Below are 23784 nucleotides of genomic sequence, written 5' to 3'. Positions count from 1 at the left end.
GGCAGAGGCTGAGGCAGAGACTAGTAGATGGAAAAGCTCTGTGAGTTCAAGGCCAGTCAGGGCTACCACAGTAAGACCCTGTTTGCCTATGCAAGAAAAAAAAAAGTATATTATATAATATTACAAATTATTATTATTCAGAGTTTCTCTCCAAAAACTTCTCCATCCCCTTTCCTCTTCTTTCTCCTCTTACTTTTTTGGCTAGCAATAAAAATCCCAATAAAATCCTATCTTGCAAACCTCGACTTTTACATTATACAAAGCTTTTTGTAACTACGGTTGCCTGAACTCACTATTCAGACCAGGCAGCACTTAAACTGAGATCTGCTTGCCTCTGTTTCAAGTACCAAGATTATAAGTATGTGCCATCAGTTGCGTCTGGTGGTGCATGCCTTTAATTCTAGCATTCAAAAAGGCAGATGCAGGCGGATCTCTGAGAGTTCAAGGGCACCTGGTCTACAAAGCATTGTAAGTACTCAACAAATATTAGCAAGCGTTTATTCTCATACAGCTCATACTCTCAAAAGGTTCTGCCCTGAATTTTATATGGAAGTATGTTACTAGATCTCTTACCAGCTTGCTCAAAACACAGACACTTTTCTGAACAGTCTCTCTGGTGATGTCGGCTTGCCTTACTTTTAATGCCTATTATGAACAAACAGTTATTTATTAGAAATACTTCATAGCAGCATTTACACAACAGTTTTCTATATGAACATAACGATTAAATAAAAAATCTTGCATTCAGTTAATTAAAGAATCTTACAGTGAATCTCAGATATGACAGTTGAACAACTACCTGCCAGCCTTGCACTGAATGTCAGGAGCTAGACACTGGGTAGAACAGTGAAGGGACAATCCCTGCTCTCCCAGAATTTATAGGCTGATGGAACCTGCTTTATGTACAAGTTACACTCCACACCAACCATTCAGGGAGAACTAACCAACAAAAACTGACTGCATTAAAAAACAAGATTTGCTGTCTCCTAAAAAACAAACCCTATCAGACACCCCAAAATTGAGAGTCACAAGGATGGGAATCAACCTACTAAGCAAATGGGAGCTTTCAAGAAACTAATGTTGCCAGATTCACAGCTGCTAAATTAGACTTCAAAACTAGTCAGGAGAGATAAAGAAGGCCACCACTAATGTGTTGTTAGAAACTGATGAACAATAAATTTACTTCTGGATGTATTTCCTATTTTCATTAGTAATGCTACTGAAAATGCTGTAATATTATCTTTTTGTTCATTTCTATACATATCTTTTTATACTCATACTGAATTTAATATTTAATGTGATTTTTATGCCTTCTTTCATTAGTTTTCATATGCAAATTTAAATATGCTAATGAAACAAACAAACAACATAACTAATGCTGGTACCTGTGTGAAGAAAGAAAATCCTTACTCACTGGTAGTAAGGTGCAAATTGTTATAGCCATTATAGAAATCAGTACAGAGGTTCCTCAAAACTTAAAAATTAGGAGCTAGAACAATGGCTCAGCAGTTAGGAGTGCACACCGCTCCAGCAAAGGACCCCAGTTCTGTTTCCAGAACCCATGTATGGTGGCTCATGATTACCTATCATTCAGTTCTATGGGAATGAACACCCTCATGTAAAGACTATGATTCCCCAAATGACCAACACCTAAGAATGGGCTTGAGGAACTTTTTCCTGCTGCTGCTCATCACTAACCATCATACCTTGGCTTCAATTTGTCGATAGCAAGAGATACCATAAACTGTAGCTCCATGTCCATTTCTGGGTGGCAAGTGAAAAAACACAGTATCTAAGAGATACACAGAAAAGTGTAAAGAGTGATGTTAATTACTTATTACAGAAAAATCAAATGTGAAGTTACAAGGCAGTCATAACACAAAAATGATGACACATTCAGGAACCATGTGATACTTCTAGCATCACTTTTTCCCAATCCTTATAAGTACATGTCTATCACAGAACCTAAGAATGTCAAAGATAACAGGTCCAATAGACTGTACAATTATAGAAAATAAATACAGGGACTGTTCCAGGCTAAAGAAAAGTCACGTCATAAAATAATGATGGTAACATGTGATCTTGAGTGAATTTAAGAAATTTTGGGAAAAACTGGGAAAATCTGAACATGGACTGGATATGAGATAATATTATGGAATTACTGTTAAAATATTTTTTTTAATTATTTTTATTTTTTTAATTACAGTTTATTCACTTTGTATCCCCCCTGTAGTTCCCTCTCTCCTCCCCTCCCAATCCCATTCTCTCTCCCTCCCTCTTCCCCTTCCATACCCCTCCCCTAGTCCACTGATAAGGGAGGTCCTCCTCCCCTTCTCTCTGATCCTAGTCTATCAGGTCTCATCAGTGATAGACTAGGTCTCATCAGTGATAGCCACTCAATGCAGTGGCTGCATTGTCTTCCTCTGTGGCCTGGTAATGCTGCTCCCCCCTCAGGGGGAGGTGATCAAAGAGCAGGCCAATCAGTTCCTGTCAGAGACAGTCCCTGTCCCCATTTCTATGAATCCACTTGGACACCGAATTGCCATGGGCTACCTCTGTGCAAGGGTTCCAGGCCATCTCCATGAGTGGTCCTTGGCTGGAGTATCAGTCTCAGAAAAGACCCCTGGGCCCAGACTTTTTGGATCTGTTGCTCTCCTTGTGGAGCTCCTGTCTTCTCCAGATCTTACTAACTCCCACTTCTTTCATAAGATTCCCTGCACTCTGCCCAAATTTGGCTATGAGTCTCAGCATCTGCCTCAATACACTGCAGGGTAGAGCCTTTCAGAGGCCCTCTGTAGTAGGCTCCTGTCCTGTTAAAATCTTTTAGCTGTGATAATAAAACTGGATGCTGTAAAACAGTTATATTCTTTGAAGGTGCATATACTTAACTATTTAGAAGTCACGTGTCATTATTTCAAATGACTTTAAAATAAAAAGTAGACAAAATTGAACATACATATAAACATAAAGAAAACTTGCAAAATAGTTCCTATAATCTTAACTTAACTTTTCCATCAGGTTGAAAGCATCCATAATAAAAAAGTTAGGAAGAAACATATCTGAGGTTATCAACCCTGTAATGAAGTTTATTTTTAACTGCATGGTAACATTTGGTTTATTTTATAAGGAAAATATTAAATAATGCATTAGGAAAACAAGTAGTCAAATTATGTTTTATCTAGTTTAATCAAAGTAGAATAGTCCTCCATTATGTCTGGCAAAGCATTCTCAAGACTCACTGAAAATGTCACCAACTCTTTTCTGAGGACACAAACTCTCTCATATAAGCAAGCAACGCTGAAAGTACAGGGCTGCAGCAATGGCTACAGAGTGGAAGAAACAATCTCAATTGTTTCTGGAAGGGCATTACAGGACTAATGGTCAACCTAGTAAGTTTGAAACTAGACCTTTCCAAGCCATGTTCAGGTAACTTCATTTCTGCCACTGAGTTGAGTCTCCACATGATATAATTGGAGACACACCCCCATCAGCAGCTGTCCTGCTCCAGCTCTACCTGACTGCTCTAGACAGGAGAACCAAGGGTCACTGATCATGAAAATAGGCCCAGCACTTTCTGAAGCTTCTCTTGTGCATGCCTCACCTCCAAACAACACACTGACATTTTATAAATAATCACAATAGGTCCAAAGGCTTTCATTTACCAAAGTATTCAAGACTGTTGTAAAAAAAAAAAAAAAAAAACAACTTCCAAAACTGCACCCAGTAATTGGTCTACTACTTAATGACATACCCTCCTGATAGTTATGTGCACCATCTGGTAAGGCAAGGAAAGGCAAATACTTCCATTCTTCAGGTAAAGTGTGGCTGTCATGTCCATCTCCTGGAATCAGTGGTGGGTAAGAGAATTCAACCTAAAATGGAAAAGAATGTTAGCCAAATGGTGTTCAAAGGAAGGATTTTATACTGACAAACAGCAATGCTCTTAAGCCCTGAATGATACTACTGGAGATTATCCGCAAACTCATGCACAGAAGTGGAGAAAGATAAAAAGGTTTATAGACTACTCCCAGCTGATTTAATAAGTCTAGTTGTAACTTAAATTGCTGCCTACTCATAAGCATGTTTAAATAGTTTAGATGCTATACATACTCTAGAATTCTGTAAATTAAAGCTATGCTAGGATGACTTGGGTTCACAGTGTTTGTTTGTAACACAGTTTCTATGGGAAAATATGGTCCAGACTTTAAATAGCCAACTTTGGGAACACAATCCATTCATAAATTGTAGACTGCCTTCCTTATGTTGGCAGTTTTAGCATTCTTGTTTCCTGCTGGTAAAGGTACTACCAATACTTGTATCTGAAAATTAGAAAATTTTACTATTCAATTTCAGAACAGTTAACCTCCTTTCTACATGGGGACACACAATTTTAATAGCTACATGGTACTATTTATTTGTTTGGTCAATTCTATTTTTATTTTAGGTTTTAATAACTTTATAAACTAGTTATTGTTATTGTTATTCAAATGTAGCATAATAAAAATATTGGTTCCTACAGCAAAGATGCTAAAACCTTTGGAACATCCTGAGTCATAAATTATTTGGAATGAGTCCCAATACACTCAGGATTATTTTAAAGCCATCTTGAAGGTAAGGGCTGTTCACCAGAAAGACCATGTCTTGATTAGAAAGACGGAACTTTCAAGCTTATCCTTTGACCTTTCAATTCAATCATCAAACAGCCAATCTGTTAATCAATCATGCCTATGTAATGAAATCTTTAAATCTCTTAACCGTGGGGTTCAGAGAGCTTCTGAGTTGCTAAGTACATGAAGATTCAGGGAGGGTATAGATGTTCCCTGTCTCTTCTTCATACACTGTTTTATATATAGCACTCTTCACCTAGCTATGCTGGAGTTGAGGGTGGTTGGGAATCTTTGAATTTGGGGCCAAGTTGAACAGAGGGTCAGGTGGCCTAGAACCCTGGCACCTATAACTGGCATTTGTAGTAAGTCTTATAGCTCTTTGTTTTTTTTTTTAAATTTATTTATTCACTTTACATCCTGATTGAGCCTTCTCTTCTCCCAGCCCTCCCTCGCATATCCCTACCCCCATTCTCCCCTCTCCTTCTCCTCAGAAGGAAGAGGTGCCCTTTGGTTATCAACTAGCCCTGTGACATTAAGCCCCTACAGAACTAGGTGCATCCTTTCCCACGGAGGCCACACAAGGCAGCCCAGTTAGAGGAAGGGGATCCAAAGGGAGGCATCAGAGTCAGAGAAGGTCCCTGCTCCAGTTGCTGGGGACCCACATGAAGACCAAGCTCATCTGCTACATATGTGCAGGGGGCATAGGAACAGTCCATGCATGTGTCTGGCTGGTGGTTTAGTCTCTGTGAGGCCTCATGGGCTCAGGATAGTTGACTCTGTAGGTCTTCTTGTGGAGTTTGACCCCTCTGGCTCCCTCAATCATTCCCCTAACTCCTCCACAGAACTCTGAGCTCTGTCTAATGTTTGGCTGTGGGTTTCTGCATCTGTTTCCATCAGCTGCTGGGTGAAGCCTCTCAGAGGAGTTATGCTAGGCTCCTGTCTATAAGCAAAGCAGAGTAGCATTAATAGTGTCAGGGACTGGTTCTCTCCCATGGGATAGAGCCAGTCTTTGGTTGGTCATTCCCTCAAACTTTGCTCCATTTTTGTCCTGAATATCTTGCAGGCAGGACAAAATTTGAGTTGAAGGTTTTGTGGGTGGGTTGGTGTCCACATCCTTACACAGGAAGTCCTGCCTGGCTATAGGAGGTGGCCACTTCAGGCTCCATAATATCCTCCTTTGGCCTCCCCTATCTCAGATCTCTGGCAAATCCCAGAGATGGCCCCTACCTCCAATTTCCATTCTCTCACCCAGTCTTCTCTCCCCTGCTCTCCCTACTCCTAATTCCTACCCCTGCTCCCTTCCCCATCCCTCTCCTACCCTGCTCCCTCCCTTCATCCCTTCATCCACCTCCAGTGACTATTTTATTTCTTTTTCTGAGTGAGATTCAGGCATCCTCCCTTGGGCCCCCCTTGTAACTTATCTTCTTTGGGTCTGTATCCTGTAGAATGGTCATCCTGTACTTTATGGCTAATATCCACTTATAAATGAGTATATACCATGCATGTCTTTTTGATTTAGATGACCTCACTCAGGATGATTTTTTTTCTAGTTCCATCCACTTTCCTAAAAATTTCAAGATGCCCTTGTTGATTTGTATTCCACTATGTAAATGTACCAGATTTTTTTTTATTCATTCTTTGGTTGAGGGACAGCTAGGTAATAAGTCTTATGGAACCAAGCCCTTCAACTGTGGGGTTTGATGTTAAGTTAATAATAGGTCTGAAGAAGCGGTAAGAATCTGAGATCACACATAATAAGCTTCCAGAGATTAAGAAACATTTATACTGATTATTATCTACTAGTATTAGAAGTTCATGGACCAAAATCTAAGTGAAATTTAGGGATCAAAAAAACACGGTGAGGCATTAATATACACTAGTGGGAAGGAGATATTTTAATGTCCCCCCAAAACGATAAAGCTAAACCAAGAAAACTTCAAGTATCTCTCTCTAAATAACCAATTCATGTGGGCAGATCTACCCTGATTCCAATTATTTTACTTATTTATAATGGAATGGTAACAGGACAATGGCTGGCTTCTAAACAGTAATGGAAACAATAATGATGCTCTAAACCACAAGCAATACTTTTTCTTTCTTATTTTATGTGTACAGGTGTTTTGCCTGCGTGTATGTAAGTACAGCATTGGGATGCCTTTCTCTAGTGGTTACCAAAGAAACAGGAGGTGGGGTTCAAAGCTGAGCATGAGGGAGGGGATCCAGCCTCAACAGCCTCCAAGCCTGTTAATTCCTACCTAGCAATCTAATAGAAAACATCACAACTGCCACTCCTTAGGGTTTAAAATTGATATGAAAAGATGAAGGCTATGTTGAGGACCATTCAGGGACAGTTACTTCTCTGGGTCAAAATAATGGAATCTGAATTATGCCTTTGGTCCTAGATGGAGATATGACATTCTGATATGCTCTAAAGATTAGAACATTATATACTGTTCTCTTTTAAGAATTAATCCAGGGTGAGTAAAATGGCTCAGCAGGTAATGGTACTTGTAGCCAATCCTGAAAGCTTAAACTCAGTTCTTGAAATTCATATAGTAGAAAGAGAGAACTGACTGCCCAAGTCAGTTCTTCTAACCTCCACTTGTGTGGCTGGTCTGTCAATCTCCTGGCCAGAGACTGCGTCTTAGGAAACCTGACTCACCTGAAGGTATGCTATGGAGATGGGAAAAATGATCCCCTTAATGAGATCATGTACTCATCTCTCAAAAGTCCTACTGCAAAGCTGCTTACAGCCCTTCCATCAAGCAGCACTACTAAGTCTGCCAGCTTCAAGGAGTACTAACTTATTCAGTGTAACTTTTCCTTTTCTACCTTTCTCTTTCCTCTTTGGATATAGTCCAAAACTGTAAGCACACCTGCTTAGACTCTCTAGGCCTTTTCACTTTCTATGAAGACTCCTCCACCTCCATTTATAGCTAGCTGTTTGCTGACTGCCAAGGCTGAACCCTCCTGGTTTCTTGAACTTTAGTTCAAAAGGCATGACTTTCAAGACCTATGAAATGGCTCAGAGGGTTAAAGGTATCAAGCCTAAAGGCCTTGGGCTTAATCCCCAGGCCCCCCCATGGTGCAAAGAGAAAACTGTTTCTAAGTTGATTCCTTTAAAAGGTGCTTGAAGTTAGACTATTTGACATGAAACAATTCATGGTATGTAATTTAAAGTAAATTTACAGGTTACAGATTCCAGACTTTCATTTGTTCCAGTATATAAACTATAATTGTCAGATTGCTATAAAAAAAACCAACAACACTATTATTTATTTATTTTTGAGACAGGGTCTCATTATGTAGTCTTAGCTGGCCTGAAATTCACTATGTAGACCAGACTGGACTTGAACTCAGAGAAATGTCTGCCTCTGCCTCCTGAGCCCTGGAATTAAGGTATTGTGCCACCATACCCTGCCCTTTAAAAACAACAAAAACTGTCATGCATGAGTACTTTAATTACATAATTTCCACCCTCTCTCCACTCTCCTTCTATGTCCTTCCCTCTCAGGATTTTGTCTTTATTATTAAGACAGACAGAGAGACAGACAGACACACAAATGTACATATAAATATAATCTACGGAGTCTCTCTAGTGTTGCTGGTATGTATGTGTTCAGGGCTGAGCACTTGGAATGGCTAACCTATCGAGGCTTGTTCCTGGAGAACACTGATTCTCCCTCCCTAAGCATCCATTAATTCCCTGTGGCTCTTCATAAAGAGAGAGAGAACAAAAAAGTAAAACTTCCATGCATATACAAAACAAAGTTAAAATTAGTTTTAAAACAAGGGATGACTTTCTTCCTCTTTTCCATCTCCCTTCCATGGCACCTGCCAAAATTTATAGTTTTTTGATGCTGGGTTTTTTGTTGTTTGTTTTGTTTCTTGAGACAGGATTTCTCTGTGTAGCCCTGGCAGTCCTGGAATTCCAAGAGCTACCTGCCTCTGCCTCCTGAGTGCTGGGATTAAAGGTGTGCTCCACCTCCATCTGGCTACCGTTTTGTTTGTTTCCAAATGATCCTTAAACTTCCTTCTGAGTCAGTTTCTAAACTGTTCTATTAAACGTCTAAAAGCCCATAAATGGAAACCCCAATTTCCGGGGGCAAAGTTACAACTGTCTTACAATTCTGCTTTTTTCTTCCCCTGGAAATAGAGCTACCTATAGGGGCTGGAGAGATAGCTTAGATTTTAGAGTACTTCCTGCTCTTTCAAAGAGCTCAGGTTCCATTTCCAGCACCTACATCAAGCAGCTCACAACTGTCTCTAACTCCAGATCCAGGAAATTTAACATTCTCTTCTGGATTCCATTGGTACCGGCATGATTATGATTAACACATATACACTCAGATACACATACATACACACAAAACAAACAAACAAACAAATCTTGGGAGCAAAAACAGAAACACAATCCAGATCTCTGAGTTTGAGGCCAGCCTGGTCTACAAAGTGAGTTCCAGGACAAACCCTGTCTCGAGAATAAAACAACAACAACAAGAGTCTTGGAGAGAGGGTCATAAAGCCCCCAGTTATAGTTGCTGGGTGATCATTTCCTTTAGTGGTATAGCCATTAAGCTGCCCAAGTTCCAGTGAATAGCTTCCCCAACCATGTTTGTGCAGTCGGTCACACACAATAACAACAAGAAAGCATGAAGACAGAAGGAAGACTTGTTGAAAAGAAAAGGGCTCAACAGGAGGGGAAGGCACAGAAAAGAGTAATAGGGGATGAAAATGACCTAAAAACATCACATACTTGTATGATACTGTCAAAGCATAATGAAGAAAGAAAGGTAATAGCTTGGTAAAAAACAGTTTATCCAAGAATTGAAGAATTGCTAGTATGTATATAGCAGCTCTATCAGAAAAGAGGCCAAAATAAAAAATTTAGGCTATGAGATGGCCTAGTGGGTAAAGGTGCCTGTAGCCTGACAATACAAGTATGAAGACACGGATTCATGTAAATGCTGAAGGAGAGAATCAACACCAAAAGTTGTCTTTTGATTTCTATACATGGGTCATGGCCCCATTCCACGCACATCACACACAAAATTAAAAATATAATTTTAAGGTTTGGAAAATAATTACTCTCTTTTGAATGCTTAAAATTTTAAAACTATGAACAAAATCAAAGAACTTCCCTTACACACTTAATTATTTAACAAAAGATTTTGGCAATCTGATTTGGGGTTAGCCCAGACTTGCTTTCACTCCTCAAAGAGAAATTAACAACTGGTCAAAATGCAGAGGACAATTGACCATGAGGTACCCAACTCCAGCTGATATATCTATAACACAATCCCTACACCTAATGCTTAGGGAACATGATGGAAGAGGAGGATTCTAAGAGTTAGAGGACAAGGACATCTAATATGAACTTTCTACATATAACAGGGAAGCTGTATACATGAAATCTCAGCTACATGATTGCTTCTACAAGACCTGCACAATGACAACTTAGGTATGGCCAAGCAAATGGGGGAAATCTCATAAGGTTCCATCCATAGATAAAGAGCTATAGGAAATTAATAGAGCTGAGAAGTGGAGACTCAGTCTTCTCCAGGGACAAGTCCCTGATTGGTTACCTACTCTAAGTGATCAACTACACATTTACATACCAGCAACACTAAATAGACTCAGCAGGTTAAATTTATGTGTGTTTATACTCATGTGCATGCACACGTTTGCATATGTGTAACAATAACAAATATGAAATTATGAATTTGAGGACAGGAAAGAACACAAGAGGAATTAGAAGAGGTGTAGAAATTATATAAATCCTTGAAGAGGCAAAGGCAGGTGGATCTCTGTGAATTTGAGGCCAGCCTGGTTTATATAGAGAGCCCAGGACAACTAAGACTACACAGAGAACCTTGTCTAGAAAAACAAACAAACAAAACAAAAAATTAAACAAAACAAAAACAAACAAACAAAAAAGCAGGGGATGATGGCAAAAAAACCACTTTATTTTTGTTTTAAGATAGGGTCTCTCTATTTTGTAGTCCTGGTGTCCTAAAACTTACTTTGTAGATCAGGCTGGCCTTGAACTCACAGAGATCCACCCTGAACCCTGGGCCTCATGCTCTCTAGGCAAGTACTCTACCACTGAGCTACATTCTCCCAGTTCAGGATTAGGTTCATAGTTTCTACAATATCCCAGGTAGATGTAATTTTAAAAAGAGCAATAATAAATCAAGCTACTTTAAGCATCAGTTGAAAAAAAAGAACTCAACTAGAATTCTTTTGTTTGTTTCATTGCAATCATTATATACTATCTGGCAAAAACAAAACCAAGAAGGGCAAATTAGGAAGCTATTTGGATTTGCTGGTCTTGGAGTAACAGCTCTACAGGCCTCCTGACTTCTGACACAGAACTTAATTTACAAAAGCAGTCACTTTTACCTGGGAACTGAAGCCAAAAGCCAAAGGCAAAGAAATGGCAGAGTATGCAGGGTGCTCTGTATCTTTGCTTTTAAAATCAGTTCATTCTTCTCTAATCTTTAAGCAGCACTACATATTGCTTCCTTTATAAAAATATGCATTATCAATAAAGCTAGTAAGAAAGGCAAAAAACATTAAGTCTTGAGTTTCAAATGACAGCAAGACTTCGGAGACGCTATCCTATCTCCTATACTGAGGCTTTCTTCTTTCTTTTCCAAAGCTCCATTCAGTGCAGTTCTGAAGCAAGTTTCCACATCATTCTCTACCCAAAATGACTGTACTGCCACACGAACACACACAGCACATGAAGCAAGGTTACTACTTCTGACCCACTCCAGGGCTGATTTTGGTATGACCTCAGGAATCTTTTTCTCTTTTTAGTAAGATTTTTGTCGTTCTGTCGTTTTAATCCGAATCTTATAAAGCAACTAGTCAGTTCAAAAGCTACAGTCATGAAGTACTAAAAAAAAAAAAAACTTAAAAAAAAATTCTTAATATCACACACAATAATGCTACTTTCTCTTTAGTCTTATTCAATATCTTCCTCAACTGAGGATAAAGGAATATAATATCTTAAATAGTCTCTCCTTTGAGACAGGATCAAAGAACCTGTCCACCTTAAGAGAATCCTCTTGCTTCGGCCTGCCATTTGCTGGGATGCGTCACGTGTCACACACCTAGCTTGAAGTTAACAGTCACACACACACACACACACACACACACACACACACAAACACACACACTCTCTCTCTCTCTTCTCTCTCACAGACCCCGCTACCAACTCTTCACTGTCTTCACTACTTTTGTTATTTTCTAACGAACTGAATTTCCGTCAATAAGTCTTGTGTTACATTCTCCGTGAAAGGAAAGAAACCAAATGCTTCGTTATCTATTAGTAGTAATCCGTTTTTTTTTTTTTCCAACACCTTAAGAATTCAATATCATCCACTAGCACATTATGACATCATTGTCTTCCAGGGTTTGTTCAGACAGAACAACCCTGTTCTTTTTCGCTCCTCTGCCTTCAAGGCAAAGCAATGTTCTTTTCAAACTGTGGGTTGAAGAGCCAGCTAAAAAGCTTACTCCATTTGCACTATCTGCTTGGCAAATTACATTTTTATTTACTTGAACTGATTTGGAGGGTCAGCCCAAAGAAAAGAATAGCTCTGGACAGGCTCAAATCTTAAACCGCACAAAGAGAAGGGGGCGGGGCCGGTTGCCAAACCTAAACTACAGATTCTAAGGCTTGCAAGAGATAAACAAAGGAAGCCGATTCTCCCGAGCGGCGCCTCCGGGTGCCGCAAGCCTGCTTGGGCATTCGTGTGGAAACCCACAGCTCACCACGTCCCGGCGTTCAAACGCCAAGTTTTTCCCGAGATTTCCTTTATGGGTAGACACCCAGCAGGTTGGCGGAGACTGAGTGAACAGAAGGCGCTACCGTCACGCTCTCTCTAAACCCGAACCCCCGCAGCTCGTCACGCAGTTCTCGGAGGTCCACCGCGCAGGGCGCCGGGCAGGGGCGGGCCGGTCCTCACCTGGCAGCCCTTCTTGTGGTGAAAGCCGACCACCACGATGTGCAGGACAGGCCCGCAGGGGGCGCCGTCACTCTCACGCCCAGCCTTCTCCATGGGCGTCCGCCGCAGGCCCGCACCGCGACTCCAAACGCCGAGGCCGGGCCGCACGACCCAGAGCGGCGGCCTTCAGGCGTCAGCCCGAGCGCCGCATGTGCGCTGCGCCACCGGCTCCGGGGCAGCCGACCAGCTCCCTCGCCTCCGCGGAGCCCCACCGGGCCTCGGCCGCTCTGCTTCATCCACTTCCGCAGCTTCCGGGCTGTCACCTGACGCTACAGCCGCCTCCGGCGGGGCGGGGCGGGACCCGGAGGCTCCGGTACGGGCGGGGTCTGAGGCGGCATGGGCGGAGTCAGACCAGGAGGCGGCTGGTGGGAAGGTGGAGCGAGGAGGAGCTGTATGGCCGAAGGGGCGGGGCCTTCTTGGGCGCAGGACTCGAGGCCTCTGTACGAAGGCGGGGCATACAGGTCCGGAGGGGCGGGGCAGGGGCGGGGGCAAGCGGCGGGGGCGGGGCAGCCAGGACGGGGCGGGGCCAGGGTAGATGCAGACCACCAGGGACCCTTTCCGCTGGTAGAGCAGATGCGGAGGGGCTGACTGTTGCTGTCGGTTGAACCTGCTCCTTTCTCCCTACGTTCTTTATCAAACTACCTCCTTCTAAAATCTACTTTTCCTTCTTGAAATCCCCTTCCTTCCTCCTCCTTCAGTTTTACTTATTTATAAACGTGTTTTCTCCTCTTTAAAAATCTTTCTTGGAATCTCTCAGCCTTTAGTTTTAAATGTTTAACAAGGAGGAATATTGATGGGGTTTGGTATCTTGTGTATTTAACGTCTAAATTAAATTGCTTACTCATTTTTTTCCTTTGGTTTCACTCTAGAATTTTTTTCCATTTAATTTTTCATGTACAGTCCGATATGGCGGCTGCATTTGAGTAATGCCAAAAACTTGAGGGGCTGAGGTGCGAGGATTGCAAGGATTCAAGCCTACTTGGGCTGCATAGTGTTAGAAACGCGCTCACAGGGAAAAAAAGATCGCTACTCCAAGTATAGCGACCCAGTAAAGCCTTATAACTTCAAATCAGGCCAGACGTGGTGGCCTTTAAACCCAAGCACTCTAGAGGCCGAGGCAGGCAGATTTCTGAGTTCAAGACCATCCTGGTCTATAAAGCAAGTTCCAGGACAGCCATGGCTACACAGAGAAACCCTATCTCGAAAAACGACAATAAATAATAATAACTTAAGATCAGAAGGGCCATAGTCCAAAAATCATAGGAGCAAGCACACCTGCTCAGGATGACTTCAGGGTGGCCGGTGGGGGGGGGGGGGGGGGGGGTGGCTTTTCTGTCTTAGCTGAGGTCGGGCCTCAAGTTTACTCCTGATCAGCTAATTTAGAATGTGGTTGGAAAAGGAGAACAAAGGGAGAGTACAGAGTAGTCAGTGTTTAAACTGAGCACACCTGACTAAACTTATCTAATGGAAGACCTGGAACAGGGAGAAGAAACAAAGACAAATTAAAAAAAAAAAAAAAAAAAGACAAATTTCAGTCGGGCTAGAGAGATGGCTCAGCGGTTAAGAGCTTTGTCTGCTCTTCCAGAAGTCCTGAGTTCAATTTCCAGCAACCACGTGGTTTCTCACAGTCATCTATAACGTGGCATGCAGCCTCCATACAGATAGAGCACTCACGTGTAAAATAAATAAAACTTTAAAAGAAAAAAAGAAAAATCTCATACCTGCAAAAATAAAAATATAGATTATATGTAAGAGCTTGGAAGCAATTTAAGCCTTGAATTATAATACCCTTGACAATAAAAATATACATTGTACCTATATGTACAATTTTCATTGCATCTTCTAGGTTTTAGTATGATTAGCACAAAATAGCTCTGTTGTGCCTAGGGTTTGTTTTTCCAATCATTTACTGAATGTACTACAGTTTCAAAAAGTGAATTGTTTAAATGCCTCTAAATCTATGCATTTTAAATGTTGCTACTCCTATCTTTTTTATATTACAAAATTCTTGGCAGTGTCCATGGCTCTGTGAAAACTACACTGTTTCCAGTATACAAAGTACATTAACATTTTTCATGTGACCCTTTTATGTTAACTAATTAACTTTTACTGTTTTTTGATGCAACTTGTGTTATATTTTCCACAGTTGGCATAGCTAAAATTAAGCCTAACTTCACACATTTATTTGAAAGGTGTGGGTAGATCTTTGTCTCCAATAAACATTAATATTTATGTCACTGTTCAGGAGACATAGCTACACCTTTAAAGATATGTGTCACTCTGCATCCCCGAGCTTTCATGTGAGACTAAATAATTATTTATGACTATTATGATTCAATGTTTTTTAAATGTATCACTTAAAGTCATGCTGTATTTAGTTACCACCTGACCAAATGCTTGACAGGAAGCCATGTAAGGGAGAAAAATTTATTTCAGCTCAGAGTTTGAGAAGATACAGCACACCAAAGAAGGGAAAGACAGAGAAAACCTCATAGTCTTCAAACCGGTTCATTGAACAGCAACTTCCTTACATTTATTTTTTGTGTATATGTACATGTTCGTGTATGTGTGACCTCTGGGGTCCAAAGGTCAGTGTCAGACATCTTTCCTCAATTGCTTCTCCACTTTGTTTATTCATAAGGGCTTTCACTGAACCTGGAGTTCACCAGTTTAGCTGTAGTCGTGAACCAGCAAGCCTTGAGACTCCTCCTGTCTCTGTGTCCCTAGCACTGGGACTACAGACAGGAGTCACTAGTCCCAGATTTTTAATTTTTTTTATGTAGGTGCTAGATAATGAACTTGGTTCCTCCAGCGTCAGTGATAAGACACGTTACCACCTAAGCCATTTTTACAGACTCTTCATTAATTTTTAAGTGAATTACATTACTGTAGAATACATTAATTAGCAGGATATTATTCACAAGGACAAATGTCTTGCTGAATAAAAGATTTCTTATTGTCAAAAGTATTGGGGAGGGGATCTCAAGTCTGGGAAGAAATACAGAAACAAAAACATAAAATAACAAAATGAAACAAAAAATAAAAAACAAAAACAAACCAACAACAACAACAAAATATTAAGAGCATGTGTTCACTGGTAGAGGACTGGGATAACCAAGTAAGTTTCTGTATTTTGGTTTGAAAGGAAATTTTGGTTGTGTTTATATAATGACACTTAAATTCAGAGGAAATTTTAAAATGCTTTTCTGAATATACATATATATTCCTATATAAACATTTTGGAAAGCCTCTTCTAGATATATATACTTTATGATGATTCATAAATTCCATATGTACATGCTCTGTAAGAAAGAACCAATGTGAGGATACAAACTGAGACAAGGAATTCTGGCATTCTTGCAGAATCACTGAAATTGGCTGGCTGTTTCTTGCCTCAGAAAGGAGCATCATGTAGTAAAATTTCTTCCACCCAGTAATCTTGCTCATTCTCCTATATAAATGTTCTAAGCTTGCTTTTCAGAATATAAAAGTATTTTAATTTTTTTTTTTTTTATTGTGGCACTAAAAATTGCTACTGTCGCTGAGCCCAATGCTGCAGGCCTTTAAGTCCAGCTACTTGGGAGGACTGCAGCAGGAGAGGAGAAAGTTCAAAGACTGACTGGGCTACAGAGTGAGTTCAAGGCCAGCCAGAGTAGCTTAATAAGAGCTTATCTCAAACAACAACAACAACAAATGTGAGGAGCTCAGTAGGCTCTCGAGGTCCCTGGTTTCATCCTCAGCACTGCAAAAAGAAAATTGCCAGTGCTCATTTTATTCATATCAGAGTATCTAATGGGGAATAAATAAGATAGAATAAATTCAAAGAACATTGGTTAGATGCTATAGTATATCTGGAAATGTGGTAGTTTTAGTGCACCAAGCTAGATAAATTGTTGCTTTAATGTGATTTATGGTTATAAAAAAACCTTTATTTTACATTTATTTTGCATGTGGGAGTACATAGGCCAGAGTGGGAAGACAGCTTTTGGGAGTGGGTTTACTTCTACCTTTTGAGTAGCAGGGGTTGAACTCATGTCATCATGATTGGCAATATGCCCCTTTACCATTGAGGCACCTCACTAACCTCCCAAACAACATAAAAGTGTAAGCAATTAATAATGCTACCTGTATGTAGCCCCTAACCTAAGCTAAGCATAATGTAAGTATTAGGAAACAAAGATCAGTAAGTAACAATACATCAAATGTAATACACTTTGCTATGTATTAGATCTTTTTCAACCAATTTTCATAGGTTATTTCATTTAATCATTAAAATAATCTTTTAAGTGGGTGAGAGAGATAGTTTCATGGTTAAGACTATTGGCTCCTCTTCCAAAAGATCTGGTTTGATTCCCAGTATCTACATGGGATTCATAACTGTCTGTACCATAAGTCCCAGGAGATCTGATGCCCTCTCTGGCCTCCATGGCACACATGAAGTACACAGACAGGTGGTTTGAGTAAGAATGGACTGCATAGGCTCATATATTTGAATGCTTAGTTACCAGGGAGTGGAACTGTTTGAAAGGATTAGAAGAATTAGGAGGTGTGGCCTTAGAACAATTATGCCACTGGGGGTAGGCTTTGAGTTTTTCAAAAGCCATGCCAGGCCCAGTTTGTTTCTCTTGGTCTGTGGATTAGGATGTAGCATTCAGCTAGTGCTCCAGTGCCGTTCATGTTGCCACCCCCCACAAGAATGACAATGAACTAAACCTCTGAAACTTTAAGCAAGTTCCCAATTAAATGTTTTCTTTCTTTCTTTCTTTCTTTCTTTCTTTCTTTCTTTCTTTCTTTCTTTCTTTCCCTCTCTCTCTCTCCCTCCCTCTTTTCTTTCTTTTTTCTTTCTTTCTTTTTTATTTTTTTATTTCTGAGACAGGATTTCTCTATGTAACTTTGGCTATCTTGGAACTCACTTTGTAGGCCAGGCTGGTCTCACACTTACAGAGATCCTCCTGCCTCTGCCTCCCAAGTACAAATGTTTTTTTTTTTTTTTCAAGTATTGCCTTGGATACGGTGTCTCTTCACAGCACTAGAACAGTGACAAAGACAGACATATATGCAAACAAAACACCTGTATACATAATCAATTTAATTAAAATAACATTGTATTTGCCATTACTACCACTGTTTCCAATATATAAACTGAGATCTAAAAAGCTTAAGAAATGTACCCATTAGCAGAAATCATGGTGGGGCTAGCGAGAAGGCTCAGGTGCTTCCAGCCAAGCTTGTTGACCTGAGTTTGAGCCTCAGAACCCACATGTTTGAAGAAAAGAACATATTCCTTCAAATTGTCCTGTCTCACACACACACACACACACACACTTACACCACACAATGGCGTGTGTCCACGAATATGGTACACACAAAATGTAATTTTAGAAATATTTTTAAAGCTTTTAAAAATTGTGAAGGTTGAATTTGAATAAAAGTCACTGAATTCAGAACCAATGGATTTAATCATTACACTGTGTCTCAATATTCTTAGTCTTGAGGAACTCAGTCTTTAAAAGAGAGGTAGCAGTGTTGAATAATTATATGAAAATACATCCAAGTAACTGACAACTATTAACAGGGTTGCCAGCCAGTGATAGACTCCAGCAGGACTGCAAAAGTCAGGATAGGTCATCATCTGTGAGTAAGATCTTTACCAGGACACTGAGGAATATCAAAGTTAAATTTAAAAGTAATCAGGTTTATTAAGGGTTTATTAAGGAAATACATTCAAAAAGAAATGTTTTATGCTGAATGTAGGAGAAATGTATATGGCTTAGAGACAAGATCAAGAGGAGGTTGGAAATGACACATACCAACTGCACTCAATATTTCCTTTACTTTGCTTCTTCTCTCTTTATCCACCCCCTTTTAAAAAAATTTATTCCTTACCCATCCTTAATCATCATGTTGGACTAGATTCCTGTCAATTTCTCTGTGGAACTTTTTAAGTGGTTATGTGTGGTCAGGGGACAGTTATTTAACTTCCTTAAGCACAAGGAACTTAATCATGATTCTTGCCTCAAAGGATGGCTGTAAGTGTATTTGTAATTGCCACGGCACCTAGCAGATACACAAGATTTATGGAGTGGGAATGGGGTGGGAGGAAAGCCATGACTGTCTTAAAACTGGGAGTTTAGTTGAGTTTTCCAGGAGCATTCCTTTATATATTAAACTCCATAGTGCTATACACATAAAATTTATTGTTTGTCCTTCTTCCAACTCACATGGTAGAAGACTTTTCTGTACATTGTTTTATATACCCAGCAAGTAGCTAGTCAAAGCAGTATTTGACGGATGTTTGTTCAATGAAGTAATGAAGAGTGCTTACCAAACACTATAAGAATGAATATTATTTATCTCTCGTATTTAGACTGTTTGAGACAAAGGCAAGGAATGTATGTTAAAAAATAAAAAACAACAGCTAGGGCCCAAACTCAGAGCCTCGTTGAAAGCTAGGAGAGCACTCTACTACGAAGCCACTTGGCAGCCCTCATTAGTGTTTGTTTCGTATTTTGTGCCAGGGTCTAAGATGTCCATGCTGGCCACCGAGGCCTCTTTCTGTCTGGATACTCCACACAGTGGCTTTTTAATTGTTTCCAAAACAGAAGTGTGATAGAATGGTTTCCAAACGTGATGACGTCAACATGTGGTTGAAATTAAGTGATATCTGTGGTTGCCTGTAAATCAATAACTGATAGTGACATTAAAAGCTTGTAATAAACTAGATTCCTAGAAACAAGAAATTAAATAAGTAGTAAAAAATTAAAAGAAAAAAAACTTGTGAATACCTAGTAGAGAGTATTTTAAAATAATGATGCTTATTGGGTTTTCGTTTCTCTAGCCTTAAAAGTACCATGTTCCTTAAGAAAATGAGTAGTTGTTGAGGAAAACGTAGAACCAGTTGAAGGTGGGAAATATAAATTAATTTAATTGGTCTGAAGAAAGATCCCGGCTTGAGAGGCAACCTTCCAGAAGAAAAGTAGCCTACTCAGAGATCTTGTATGCTGTGGTCTTCTGAAGTTTGGCAAAACTTCTCGGGCACCTTAGGGGCCTGTCGGGAGGGTGGCACAGCAGAGGTCCGAACTTAAAAGCAAATTTGGACCCGCTCGATCGCAAGCTCGGCCTCCGACTAGTCTGGTCTGAGCCGGCTGTGGAAAAGGGCGGAAGCGCGCTCTTTTAAAGTCTGCGCCTGTGTCCTTATGCCATTTCCGGCGTGGCCATGGCGGCTAACGCGACCACCAACCCGTCCCAGCTCCTGCCACTAGGTAAGTCTTCCTTGGGGAGCGGGCGGGTTGCTGCAGGGTTCGAGGCTTGGCCGCCGCCCCTCCGGGCCCGACCGACCCGACCGACCCGACCGTCCTGACACCGTTTTGCCTGCCGGTGGCCTGCGAAGGTCCTCCTCAGTGAAAGACATGGTCGGCCTTCTTTTCGAGCTAGCAGTCCCAACTCAGGTTGGCCTTTTCGCTGCCCAGATTAGATAGACCCTGTATTGTATCTGGTTGGGTGAGCAGAGCGCCACGGTCTATAGTGAATCCTAAAATGAGAAATCTGGAAACTAGCCTCGTTTTTCAACTCAACAAGCGGTTCCCGCACTGTGCCAGGGTAATGTTGAATAATGAACTTAAATTACAGCCGTTGTTTTCAGATGTAACACCGGCAAACCTCATGCTGAGCAATGCTGAGGTGCTCCGGTTGGTCCCCGAACACAGAGGGTAAAGGTTAAGCAGGAGAAGAAGTGAAAGGAAAGCTGGTGTCTATGATAATGCTTCTTCCTTGGTTTTGGGCTGGAGAAGTTAGTGAGTGTGGCTGTGACTGCAAGTTTTTGCAGTGTTCAGTCCAGTCAGTATATGTTAGATACTGTTCATTGGTAGAAACACAGATGAGGAAAAACAGTCATGATCTCCACCTCATGGTGAGTGTGTTTTCATATGTTAACTAAATAATCTAAATAAAATCAGTCATAATAACTGCAGCAAAAAAGAGGTAAGTGAAGGCTAAGACAAACATTTGTGCCAATGGACAGAGGCTTGTGTAAGGTGTAGAGTTACTGAGTGACTGTTATTTGCTTCCCTTTAATGATAAGAATATAGTAAGTGCTTAAATGTTTGTTGAACTAATAGTAAGCATGTTTAGAAAAAAACTTTTTTCTTCCACAGAGCTTGTGGACAAGTGTATAGGATCAAGAATTCACATTGTGATGAAGAGTGATAAGGAAATTGTTGGTACACTCCTGGGATTTGATGACTTTGTCAGTATCCTTTTAAAAAGTGGTAATGGTACGGGTTTTTAAAAGACGTATTAATACAAGTAAGAACTATAGGCAGATGATATGTTTCTGGTTATTACATTAGGAAGAATTTTGTTTTCCAGGGACTTGGTAGCATTTTAAGAGGTGTGTTTGCTGAGAGAATTTGCACCATTGTATTGAACACATTTGAAACCAAACAAAAACATAAACCAGAATAAATTCAACCTTGTGTATTTCCTTAACCCCAAATATCAGATATGGTGCTGGAAGATGTCACAGAGTTGTGAGTAATATTAAAAATTGAAGAGTTGGGGAGGAGGGAGGAAGACAGGTGCCTTGGCTACTTTTTCAATACTGTGAAGAGACAGCATGACCAAGCATTTTATAAAAGAACTTATAAAAGAAAGTGTTGAACTGGGGGCTTGCTTATAGTTGCAGAGGGATACAGTCCATGACTTTCATGGTGGGGAACATGGTGCCAGGCAGGCAGGCAGGCAGGCATGGACCTGGTGCAGTAGCTTGTATGTTGAGACAAATCATGAGCCAGAGAAAGTGCTAACTGGTAGAGTTTAGACATTCAAAATCTCAGGCCCACCCCTAGTGACACACCTCCTCCAACAAGACCACACCTCCTAATCAAACAGTCTATCAACCGAGAACCAAGTTATTTAAATATATGGGCCTGTGGAGGCCATTGTCATTTATACCATCATAGTAGGTTTAGTATGATTGATTAAAAAGACATTACTTGTTGGAGGTACCTTAATACAGAAACTTTACTGGTATTTGTGAAGTTGAGTTAGAGGATTATTATCTTAATATTATACCTGAATTTCTAAGAAATTAGTGTGAACAAGCTTTATGGTGAATTGTATTTACATTAACATTATTCAGTGGGCAGTTTGTATTTCTGAAAATTATTATAATTATATAAGTTCACATTCATATGTAACTGGTGCTAGGGATTGAACCCAGGGCCTTGCACGTATGCTCTGCCGCCAAGCTATTCTCCTAACCCCAGGAATAACTGTTAGAGAGGGAACACGCCTCCAAAATTCTGCCTTTGATTACTTGTTTATTCTGACTTCATTTTATCTATCTATTTAGTGAAATTACACCAGAAGGAAGAAGGATTACAAAATTAGATCAGATTTTACTAAACGGAAATAACATAACAATGGTAAGACATTAGAACTGTTTTATTTTGAAATTACTTTTATGGCACAGGAATTAAAGAACTGACTTAAACTGCTGCTTAGTTGACAGTCTTCATGGGCTAGACATCCTGAGGATGGGAACAGAGCCTTTGGTGATCGGTACCCCAAGATTGGTCCTTAAGAATCTTTATAGCCTTTTAATTCATCAGGAATCATTGTTGAAACACTTAAACATGAATTGATGATGTTGGGATTACTAACAGATACTGAGGACTTAGAGAAGATGGGATTGAAGGATGAGGGAGAGACAAAGCTAGCTTTGGTCTGTGAGGAGCACTGGGGTGTTTTTAGGTGCTGTGATGGTGTTACTAATAAACTCTTTTTCTCCAATGCAGCTGGTTCCTGGAGGAGAAGGGCCTGAAGTATGAGTGGATTTTCTTGACTTACACTAGATTCTGGCTTTTTTTAAAAAAAAAAACCTTTAATGTTTAGATTCTATAAAATGAAGTTTCCGTTAAAGGGAAACACTTTGAAGATATTCATCCATTTTTCTAAGCTAATCATGGTTATTTTGGGAAAAGGAGAGTTTTGTTTTGTCTTGTTTTTTTAAAGACTGAAAAAATAAAGATGTTTTTGGTTAACTGTGCTTTGATTTATTATGTTGAAGTAGCTAGTGGAACAAATATAGTTACTTTGATACTTGGTTTCATTGATTTCTGTTTATTTTCTTCCTCTTTTATATTATTTGATTGAGGCAGGGTTAAGTCATTTTACTCAGAGCCATGAAGGTGGGAAGGGGCAGAAGAGGTCTGTCTGATCTGATGTCCTCCAATGGCTGTACTTCCTGGCCTCTTTGCTAAAAGTGAAGTTAATTCTTGATTTTTTAAAAAGATTTTGTTTATTTTTATTTTATGTGAGTATCTTTCCTGCATGTAGGTCTGCTTCACGTGCAGTGTTTGCAGAGGCCAGAAGAGGGTGTTGGATCCCCTGGCACTAGAGTTACTATGGATCGTTCCCTGTCCCTGCAGGTCTGGGAATTGAACCTGGGATCCCTGCAGGAGGAGCAAGTGCTCTTAGTGGCTGAGCCATCTCTCCAGCTTCTGAACTTAATTCTTAAATAGCATTGATCCCAAAAACAAACAAAAACCCTAATGATCCCTTAAGAAAATTGAGTTCAAACTCTGATATTTTGTAATGATACTTTTTACATTGAATTCAATTTTTACTAATTTCTATTAAAAATACAAAATATGCATTCTGTATTGTAGAAGTGCAGGTAAGTGAAAACTAATCACATCTTACATTTTTCTGGCATGAAAAAAAATTTTTTAACGTGTATGAGTGTTTTGCCTGCATGTATGTCTGTGTACCTCTTACCTTCTTTGAACCCTTGGAAGCCAGAAGACTGTTGGATCCCCAGAAACTGGAGTTAAAGGGGTTGTGGACCTCATGTGGATGCTGGGAACGAGCTGGGTTATGTGCAGGAGCAACAGTGTTCTTAACTGCTGATCCATCTCTCCAGTTCCATCTTTTCCTGTACTTAAAGCAAAAACAACAGCAATAAACTGGGTGTGAATGCGTGGGTGTGTAGTCAGAGAACAACTTTCAGGAGTCAGTCCTCCCTTCCATCATATGGGTTCTTGATACTGAGCTTAGGTCATCAGCCTGGGTAGCAAGTGCCTTTGCCTGCTGAGCCATTTCACACACCGCTATCAAACACTTTTTGAGTGTGTACATTTTAACAAAACTTGCTTGTCCTA

General features: G+C 40.2%; 2 protein-coding genes across 3 annotated transcripts in view; one reads left to right on the top strand and one right to left on the bottom strand.

Moving 5' to 3' along the window:
• Avl9 (AVL9 cell migration associated) overlaps nt 1-12871 on the bottom strand; it is a 51973-nt gene extending 39102 nt beyond the window's left edge. Inside the window, exons 1-4 of one of the 2 annotated variants that reach the window (XM_055611801.1) lie at nt 12584-12871; nt 3752-3872; nt 1707-1792; nt 574-645 (exon numbers count right to left, since the gene is read on the bottom strand). In XM_055611801.1, the coding sequence (XP_055467776.1) occupies nt 574-645; nt 1707-1792; nt 3752-3872; nt 12584-12676 (372 nt within the window). In that variant the 5' untranslated portion in view covers nt 12677-12871. The remainder of the gene's footprint in view (nt 1-573; nt 646-1706; nt 1793-3751; nt 3873-12583) is intronic. The other variant, XM_055611802.1, reaches the window with a different exon arrangement.
• Nucleotides 12872-19825: 6954 nt separating this feature from the next.
• Nucleotides 19826-22665, top strand: Lsm5 (LSM5 homolog, U6 small nuclear RNA and mRNA degradation associated). The gene is made up of 5 exons (XM_055611864.1): nt 19826-19884; nt 20776-20871; nt 21123-21150; nt 21975-22047; nt 22420-22665. The coding sequence occupies exons 1-5, from the start codon at nt 19839-19841 to the stop codon at nt 22450-22452; spliced, it is 276 nt and encodes a 91-aa protein (XP_055467839.1). The 5' UTR covers nt 19826-19838; the 3' UTR covers nt 22453-22665.
• The last annotated feature ends 1119 nt before the right edge of the window (nt 22666-23784 follow it).

Source organism: Psammomys obesus, unplaced genomic scaffold, assembly GCF_907164565.1.
Source record: "Psammomys obesus unplaced genomic scaffold, mPsaObe1.curated_primary_1811, whole genome shotgun sequence".
In the NCBI taxonomy this organism is placed as follows: Eukaryota; Metazoa; Chordata; class Mammalia; order Rodentia; family Muridae; genus Psammomys; species Psammomys obesus.
Note: the sequence above shows the minus strand (reverse complement) of the source record. Positions and strands in the feature narration are given on the sequence as shown.

What these genes read in the sequence shown, in the direction of transcription:
- Lsm5 (XM_055611864.1), top strand. Translation starts at nt 19,839, where the DNA reads ATGGCGGCTAACGCGACCACCAACCCGTCCCAGCTCCTGCCACTAG. An exon ending in GTCCCAGCTCCTGCCACTAG is followed by an intron (nt 19,885 to 20,775) that starts GTAAGTCTTCCT and finishes TTTCTTCCACAG; the next exon opens with AGCTTGTGGACAAGTGTATA. An exon ending in CTGGAAGATGTCACAGAGTT is followed by an intron (nt 21,151 to 21,974) that starts GTGAGTAATATT and finishes CTATCTATTTAG; the next exon opens with TGAAATTACACCAGAAGGAA.